The sequence below is a fragment of the Prunus persica genome, chromosome G1, assembly GCF_000346465.2.
Source record: "Prunus persica cultivar Lovell chromosome G1, Prunus_persica_NCBIv2, whole genome shotgun sequence".
NCBI lineage: Eukaryota > Viridiplantae > Streptophyta > Magnoliopsida > Rosales > Rosaceae > Prunus > Prunus persica.
The window spans coordinates 46428385-46437243 of NC_034009.1; the positions used below are offsets into that span (position 1 = coordinate 46428385).

The following is an 8859-nucleotide window of genomic DNA, read 5'->3' on the forward strand; positions in this document are numbered from 1 at the left end:
ACTGTATGGTGTAGGTTTATTACCCATACGACACAATTTATTTGCTATATGGTATAAGTTTATTACCCATACGACAATATTTATTTAAAAGTGTGGCGCAGGTTTATCGTCCACACAATTTGCCTTTACTTTTATTTAAAAATATGGAGTAAAATTAGCGCCCATACTCGCACATTTACTTTATTATTTAAAGTATAGTACGGGTTTTATCATCCATACCAGCAATTTATTTTATGAATTAATTATGCAATATGATGAGTTTTTACAAGTACAAAGATCAGAACTAGAAGCTCATTCATCATATAACTATATCAGGACCTAAAGATCCTTGATGATGATAATGACATGAGAGCTAGTAGTCTCTCCGGCATTATATTTGTAAACAAGAGATCGAACTTGAAATGTAACATCCCATATCGACCAACAGAGAGGGGGTGATGTGCCTATATGTACATGCCCGTCTCCATCTAGCACGAGGCCTTTTGAGAGCTCACTGACTTCGGAGTCATGGAAACTCCGAAGTTAAGCGAGTTGGGACTAGAGCAATCCCAGGATAAGTGACCCACTGAGAAGTTGCTCATAAGTTCCCAGAAACAAAACCGTGAAGGCAGAGATGAGGGCCCAAAGCGAACAATATCGTGCTACGGCAGAGCCGATCCCGGGATGTGACATGAAGATCCTTGATCCTTGACATGTAAATAAGGACTTGGAGTCACAGAAGCAGTGTCAACAGATGATCAATAATATGGCTTAAAAATATTTTGCCAAGCATTAAGGGAGCGTGCTGTCAATAAAGACCTTCACACACTGTACTCTTTTTTCCTTCATCCAGGTTTTTATCCCACTGGGTTTTCCTGAAAAGGTTTTAATGAGGCAATGTCGCACGCGTGTCAATATACACAGAATTTTATGTTACACATGGTTATGTACTCTTTTTTCCTTCGACTAGTTTTTGTCTCACTGGGTTTTACTGGTAAGATTTTTAACAAGGCATATTCCATACATTGTGGTCTCTAGGGGAGAGTGTTGTAAGATGATAAGGTGAAGCCCACATGTTGGAAGGGAATCTCCATACACCTTCCTAGAGTCTTCTATTTGCTGAATTGTTAGCCAAGGCTTTGCTTATAAAACTATAGCTTCATTCTCATTTGTACATATAGAAGAAAATCTCAATAAAATAACAGAAGAGCATTCCTATTGCTATTTGAATTCTCTAAATTCTCTCTTCAATTTCTTCAATTTTATAACAAAACTCCTATTCCTACTAAGACTAGAAAATTAAAAGACACACGAAGCAGAACCTGAGAAATTGAAGCTCTAAGCAATAATTCTGATAATATTATCAGCAAAATGATCAAGAAATATATAACATATATGTAACTAATAATTTGAATGAGAAACAACATGAACTCACCTGGGCTTAGAAAATTATGTTGCTAGTAGAACAATTAGCTAGTAGGTAGTACCAGATAGGTAAAGGGTGCAAAAAGATGACCACGCAGGCTCCAAATGGCACACTGTATTACAGAACAGATCTTATCTGCAGATCATGCGGTTGAGTGGTCGATTATTTCTGTTGATCAGCTTCAAGAATATGCTCAGTGATCGTCCTTTGTATGACAGCGTCCGGCATGATGCCACTAATTAACATATGGCCGTACAAAATGAGGGCTTCTGCCATTCTTCCTACCTTGCAGTAACCACGAATCAGAATCCCATATGCTATTACATCAAGCAACAAACCCCTTTCTATAGCACAATGAAACACAAGGGATGCTCTCTCCGTTAGTCCTCTCTTGCAAAGACCATCCATGAGGATGCTATAACTGACTCTATTGGGAGAGATGTTTTTAAGCATCTCTTCGTGCAGTTCAAATGCACTTTTCATGTTTTCAGATTTAAAATAACCATCAATAAGACAACTATATGTGACCAAATTTGGTTCGGGATCCTTTTCCCGCATTTTATCAAACATCAACATGGCATCATCCATGTTACCTTCTTTGCAAAAAGCATCAATCAGTATAGTACAAGTAATGGCATTGGGTTTACACTGTCCCTGTATCAGCTTTTGAAAAAGTTGAACAGCTGCTTCTAACCTTCTCAGAGAGCAATAACCACAAATCATTGTGTTGTACGTAACAATGTCAGGTTCTGGCCCACTTTCAGTAAGTTGCTCAAAGAGTTCTTGTGCAGCTTCTAAATAACTTTCTTTGAAAAGCATATTAATGAGAACATTATAAATGGCAATATCAGGACTTACTCCATTTCTTCGCATCATCTCTAGAATTCGGAGTCCATAATACACATGTTTCTGCTTGCAGCAACCATCAATTAGTGTGCAATGCATAACAACATCGGGCAAGAACCCCTTCTTTAATGATTGGAAAAAAAATACTAACGCATCTTTTAATCTCCCTACTTCAGAGATACCCTTAATAATCACAGTATACGTCACCATATCAGGTTTTACGTTATAAACTCCCATTTGGATGAACACCTTCACAGCATCACTTAGTCTTTTTAATCTACAGCAACCATCTATTAACATATTAAAAGTATAGACATTGGGCTTTACACCCCTATAAACAGCCTGAAAGAAAAACCTAAGAGCATCACCCATCAGCCCCTGTTTGCAAAGGCCATTTACTAGCACACCATAAAGAATAATATCAGGTTCATAGCCAGTCTTGATCATACTCTCATACAGGTAAAATGCATCCTTTAAATTCCCCAATTTGCACATTCCATCAATCAAACTACTGTAAGTTAGAATGGATGGCACAAAACCACACTTCACAATCTGACCGAATATGCCACAAGCCTCCATGACCTTACCATCCTGACACATACCATTTATAAGAATGGTGTAACTAACAGGGTTTGGCGAGATCCCCTCTTTCAGCATTCTTCCGTAGACCTCCACTGACTTCACCAAGTCTCCAATTCTCACATAGGCATCCATAACAGAACTGAAAATGACTACATCCAACCTAATGTCGCTACCTAATGCCTCTGAAAACAGTCGAAGCCCCTCCTCCAATTTCCCTGCCTTAAAAAGACCATCAACTAGAATACTATATACAACCAAGTCAGGGCTGACACCCTTCTCTATCATAACCTTATAAAGCTTAATGGCCTCCTCCAATTTCTCATCCTTACAATACGCGTTAATCATCGTGCTGAATGTCACCACATTTGGCTCGGGACCACCCATCATCAATACATTAAAGAAATCTTCCCCAACTCCAATCAGATTTTCTTTACAAAGACGCTTTAAAATCTTGTTACAAGCAACAATATCAACCACAAAGCCTCCTTCAATCACAGCGGAATGAAAATCCACACCCGTTTCAACTTTACCCTTGTTTAGAAGAGCAACCATAACAAACTCATACGCACAGAAACACTGTCCTCTCAATGCTTTACACACTTGTCCATATAAATCAAGAATCACATGGACACAATTTGAATCAACCAAAAAAGTCAACATTCTAGATAACACATAAGCAGACACCGGAACTCCCAATTTACACATATGAATGAATGTCTCAATAGACGAATCTAGCATCCCATTCCGACAAAAGTTCTCAATCAGAAAGCTATAAAGATCACTAGAATCCGAAGCATAATTGGGAGAAATCTCAGAAAAAGCAGCAAAAAAGTGAAAATGAGTCCCAAATTGGCGTACCATTGTATTGAAAAGGTGTGAAGCCGGAGCCAGCTTTCGGTGACGGAGCAGCAGATGAGTAAGGGCACAAAAGGACTGTGGGGAGTGGTGTAAGCCGGGAGAGTTACAGGACCAATCAAGCAAGTGATAGGCGGAAATGGAATTGGATTGGAGGCTGAGAGGGATGTGGTGGACATGGTTGGGCTGTAATTTGGAAACAAAATGGGGGTTCAAGAGTTTGGGGTTAAATTGGAGAAATGCGTTTGAGATGTGGTGAATAAGAGCTTTGAAAGAGAATAGAGAATAAGGCGAATAGAAACGAAGAGAGTGTCGAGTGAGGAATAATACGTTCGAGAATGAAGAGGAAGATATCATGCTTTTTCAAGCTTCGACATGCTTCATTTGCTCATGAGCCAACTACTCTTCTTCACTAGTACATATTAACAAACCCAATATCAAAACAAACAATATTTTTACATACAATCACAGAAAAACCCAATACCAAAACAAAGCACGAAACAGCAAACCACAAAAGTGAAAAATTAAATCAAACAGGGTCATATTAACAAACTATCTAAAGTCTAGAACCCTAAAACAAAGCACAACAAATAGGGATTCCTGTGACATTTCTAAATGAAATGAAACTGCAGAGACCATTCATGGGTATCTTCTATAGAAAGAAGACTTGAATGCAATAGAAACAAAATTGAACAGTGCACCAAAAAGAAAAACGAAAAAGAGTTCAAAAGAAAAAAACAAATAACCCCCAAAAATGAGCAGAATAGCAGTTTTATGCTTCTACCATTGTCAGACCTGGCAATCGTGTAGTGTTGGCATTTTTATGTCATTTTCGTGTCAACCTGCCGTTAAGAAAACGGGTGGAAAATACTAAACATGAACACACCCGTTAAGAATAAAAAAACAGAAGAAATTTTTTTTTCAATCGCAGTACACGCAGGTGCAGCCAGCCCTCTCTTCTCTCTTACTCCCCCAATTTCCATCAAAGAAATTGACTTAGCTCATATCCAGAAATTCAACCTAAGTTCAAAATCAAGTATTTGAAATTCATCAAATACTTGATCAAATTTCAAAACCCACTACCTAAATTCCAACCCAAACCAAATAATTCACTCAACAACAAAATACATATCCAAAACTGAAAAGATAGAATACCAATTGGCGAGGAGGTGGGCTCCAGTTCATACCCAGAGCGCGATGTACTTGGGAGGCATGAGACTGCTATCCATGCGTACATATTCATCTTCCTTTTCGTAGTGGGGCTTGTGTTTGTGGCAGCTGAGAGAGTGGAAGAGTGAGCGAGTTCTTAGTTTTTGAAAATAAGAGAGACTTAGAGCAGAAAGTCGGTGGAAAGGGAAGATAAGTCAGGACAAAACAGGAAGAAACAAATAAAGTTTAGCGTAAGCTGTATAAATCTAGATAGAATTGATTTGAGTCATAAGAATGAGGACGGCTGAGGAGCTGGAAAAGGTGGTGACTCTTTCTGAAAAGTGGGTGGTTGGGGTTCGAATCTCATTCTCAGCAAGCATCAATGTTCTTTATTTTTTTTCCATCTAACTATAATGTAAAATTACGAAAATGCCCCTGAGCTAGTTTTCAAGGCTCAAAACATAAGACAAGTAAATTGTTTGGCCTGCCAGGAGTTTACAAACTTTATGAAGATATGTCCTCATTACTCTGCATAGGGACAAACTTTATCAAACTTTTATTAAATTAAAAGAAGAAAAAAAATAATACTAAAAACACCTCGTTTAATTATTTTACCTGATACATAAATCAATCACACACAGCTAAGAATAAAAAAAAGAATGTTAAAATTGTAACTCATTGTCTGCTAACGTTCCGTCTGTTCACAGACCTTAAACTGCCAAGGGGAGGGAAATCATCTTTCTCAAGAACAAAAGAAGGGTTAATATTCCGCTTCTTACCACTCTTGGATTCAGTACGGTTAAGTTCATCGTCTTGATGCAAGTTATGTTGGACTTGTGACTTGACTGGAAAATAGGAATAAGGTTTTCCTTGTTCATCTTGCGGGATTTTTGATTTGGAAAAGGGAGAATGAACAAAAGGTTTCATTTCCTGAAGCTCTGGATCGTGAGAAAAATTGTATGGAATCTTGCTATTATCCATTTTTCTGAAAGTAATTGAAATCCTGCAACGATAACAGAGTTTGAATAATCAGGAAGTACAAGTTAAGAAAACATGGTTGTGTTGTATGGAATGGGGAACATGATAGGATACCTTCTTGCTGGAACACCAGGTACACAATGCTTAGCAATGTCAGCTGCATTACCATTTAGAATAAGCACTGACCTGCACAACATATGCATAACAATTAACAAATAATTAGAAAATCCAACACCTACATGCCTTACATATTTACTCCATTACAAGGCGATTCTATTCACTAGTACGACAAAATTTCGTAAGAGTTGACTATTGTGTATGTGCGATGAGACACTCTTCTAATTCTATGTATCAATCAATATACAAATTTTTCTCTGGCTCTAACATGAATGTGTTATTTGATTGAAAAGTGAGGATGCATTTCAATAAGGAATTTGATTGTATAAATACAAACAAATTAAACAATCAAAACAGAAGTGATCAATTGAGCAGAGAAGCAGTACAGAAAGCTTACCCAACAGGCAAAGGTAGAGAAACAGGTCCCGAAAACTCTCCTGGACCCACAACCTTTAGATTTGAACCAAAAAGTATGTCGCATTCTGTCAAAAATGAAACCGTGCAGAAAGGTCTAACAAAATCATGATGGTCAATATGAGGAGGAATACAATCCCCTTCATCGTATATATTCACAATGCAGCTGTCAGGGATGCATGTTGGAGGTAATATATGCCAACTGACCATCCTCTTTATCATTTGCTTGAACAAAGGGGGTAGGGGATCCACATCTTCATTTCTAACAATACCTGGCGGGTTCCCATTCCTATCCTGTAACGTTACACATAATAAGGTAACACTAATATAAATTGCAATTAAATCAAGTACTAATGGCAGAGAGAAAAGAGAAAGGTACCACTGCATAATTGTAACAACAACCAAATTGTATTGTTACACGTCCTTTACCACGCATCCACTTTCTAGGTTCGGAATATGTCCGCTCTGCAAGATATACAAACAGAATGATAAGAAATGTCTTATTCATTTTGATTCGCATATATGTTAAACAATCCAACAGCATGCTTTCATATCTTTTTCAGGATAGCTAATGGGTACAAATCATCCTTTTAATAAAATACCAAGTTAGATCTAGTCAAATTGAGGTTCACCATGGAAATTCTGGTTTCTTATAGAGATATTCCCCTAGAAATGCTATCTACGCATTAAATAGTTCAAAGAATTATCAAGTGCTATGGACAAAGTTAATCTCTCTACTAACTTTTGTTTCAAAATGTACACGGAGAGGGTACTATAGAATCCATCCCAATCATCTAAACTATGATTTAACTCATCTTTTACTTAATTTTAGCACAATCTAGGAACACAAACAATTGTCTGAAAAAAAAATAATATGCAGGATCACTAATCTGTCCAAAGAAATTGATTTAAAACTAAACTAACAAAGTCGAGGAGAATGAGAAAGAGAGTATATGACCACATACCTCTAAGTTGTCCCCTTTGCCCCATACGTTGTAAATTGTAGACACAATCAACAATCTCCTTCTGCTCATTGGCATTAAAAACCTGAGTATGTAGCTCTAAGCCCTGTAGCACATTTGTTCGTCTACCATTTATACTCTCAATGTGGATGAAGTCCTTCTCTCTCCCAACTTGTAATACTCGATTATGCTTGTTTGGATCCTCCAATAATCCACCACAAATGAAAGAGGAATCTCCTCTGGTTGCATCATTGAATAATACTGGAGAAGCTGAGTGCTCAACTGAATTCCTTTTGCTGTTTATGGATGCGGGCCAAGAATTAGCAGTGTACCCTCTCTGCGTTGATGAGTGGATAGGAATTGTTTGGGGTGGAGTGCACTCTTGTTGGTCAAACCTTTTATCACATGACTCCATACTAGCATTCTCCGATGACCGCGCAATTGGTGCATTCCCGGACTGGCTTGGTACATCCACAGCCCTTTTGTTATTATCACTAGAAAAGGATACATCACCTACTTTTTCTGCATATTTAACAAAAAAGGAAAGGATTAATCGGTTATAATGGGATATGCTAAACCACCTTAACATTACCCTAATTGGGAAAAAAGCTCCCTTGTACAACCTAGGCCTAGCTATTCAAATATAACCTAGAAACCCCAAACACACTGAATTAGGCATCAGCATTTATTTTAATTCAAATTACACAAAGAATTAAACAGAAGAAAGTAAAAGATACCATCTTTAAGTTTCCTTGGATTATAGTGGGAAGAAAGGAATAGACTAAAAACAGAAGTTATTCATTAAAAGAATAACAACCCTAATTAGCATCAAATCCTAATCACTCCTAAGAAATTCAAAAGGACATCAGAAGAGATGAGAAAATACACCATTCCTGATCATAATTCTTTAATAACAACAGCAACAACTCTCTTATTGTTTTGGCAAAAACCCATACGACAAAACTTCCAAAATGCTGTTCATTTCTTACTGTGAATTCGATCCTTCAAGAGGACTTGGCAGTTTCGGCAAAACCCATCTGACAAAACCTGCAAAATTTGGTCGCGTTCTAAAGTCCTCAGCAAACTCATCCAGTCTTGGCAAGCAGTGACACTTCTGGACTCTTCTTCAGTCCTCATCGTGATGATGATCAGTAACTATTTGATATGAAACTCCAGAGAAGATAAATTTAAAGAGAAAAAGAAAAAGAAAGATGAGAGAAGAAGAAGAAGAGAGTTTCAGTTTTGGAAGAGAGAATTTACTGGATGACTGAAAGAGGAGATGCGCTAAGTGGTTAAACATGTTGACTTGAGATTTGGGTTTGTTTTGACTGGGAAAGACTTGAGTTTCAAGTCTTCCTCCTTGCCAGGCAGGGGCCCTCGGGGGCTATCCGGGGTAAACTCTCTCTCTTTTACTGAAAAAGGGTGTTGCTCGACTAGACCCGATGAGCGAATCAGAATTTACCTTGTCAATCCGTATGTGATTAAATCAGAATCATATCATTTTAGCATTCCGAGCCTCAGCAGATATTTGCATTTATTTGTACTTTGCTG

The 8859-nt window shown here is 37.7% G+C and overlaps 2 protein-coding genes across 4 annotated transcripts; both read right to left on the reverse strand.

Annotated features, from left to right (window-relative positions):
* LOC18792113 (putative pentatricopeptide repeat-containing protein At1g31840) lies at positions 212–5275 on the reverse strand. 3 transcript variants are annotated; one of them, XR_002269872.1, is made up of 3 exons: positions 4844–5275; positions 1415–4100; positions 212–686 (listed from the first exon to the last, which is right to left on the reverse strand). XR_002269872.1 is itself a non-coding variant. In XM_020555614.1 (2 exons), exon 2 carries the CDS (start codon positions 4043–4045, stop codon positions 1568–1570), a length of 2478 nt encoding a protein of 825 aa, XP_020411203.1. In that variant the 5' UTR covers positions 4046–4100; positions 4844–5275; the 3' UTR covers positions 1306–1567. The 3 variants fall into 3 exon arrangements, 1 of the variants encoding a protein (XP_020411203.1); XR_002269873.1 differs by lacking the exon at positions 212–686 and adding an exon at positions 830–854; XM_020555614.1 differs by lacking the exon at positions 212–686 and having other exon boundaries at positions 1306–4100.
* On the reverse strand, positions 5374–8778 carry LOC18791553. Its single transcript, XM_020555619.1, has 6 exons — positions 8298–8778; positions 7312–7830; positions 6726–6811; positions 6330–6640; positions 5930–6001; positions 5374–5840 (listed from the first exon to the last, which is right to left on the reverse strand). The coding sequence occupies exons 1-6, from the start codon at positions 8443–8445 to the stop codon at positions 5513–5515; spliced, it is 1464 nt and encodes a 487-aa protein (XP_020411208.1). The 5' UTR covers positions 8446–8778; the 3' UTR covers positions 5374–5512.

Coding starts and splice junctions, on each gene's coding strand:
- LOC18792113 (XM_020555614.1), bottom strand. CDS start 4,045: ATGATATCTTCCTCTTCATTCTCGAACGTATTATTCCTCACTCGACAC.
- LOC18791553 (XM_020555619.1), bottom strand. CDS start 8,445: ATGAGGACTGAAGAAGAGTCCAGAAGTGTCACTGCTTGCCAAGACTGG. Junction 6,812..7,311: donor GCAAAGGGGACAACTTAGAG/GTATGTGGTCAT, acceptor TATATCTTGCAG/AGCGGACATATTCCGAACCT. Junction 6,641..6,725: donor GTTGTTACAATTATGCAGTG/GTACCTTTCTCT, acceptor GTAACGTTACAG/GATAGGAATGGGAACCCGCC.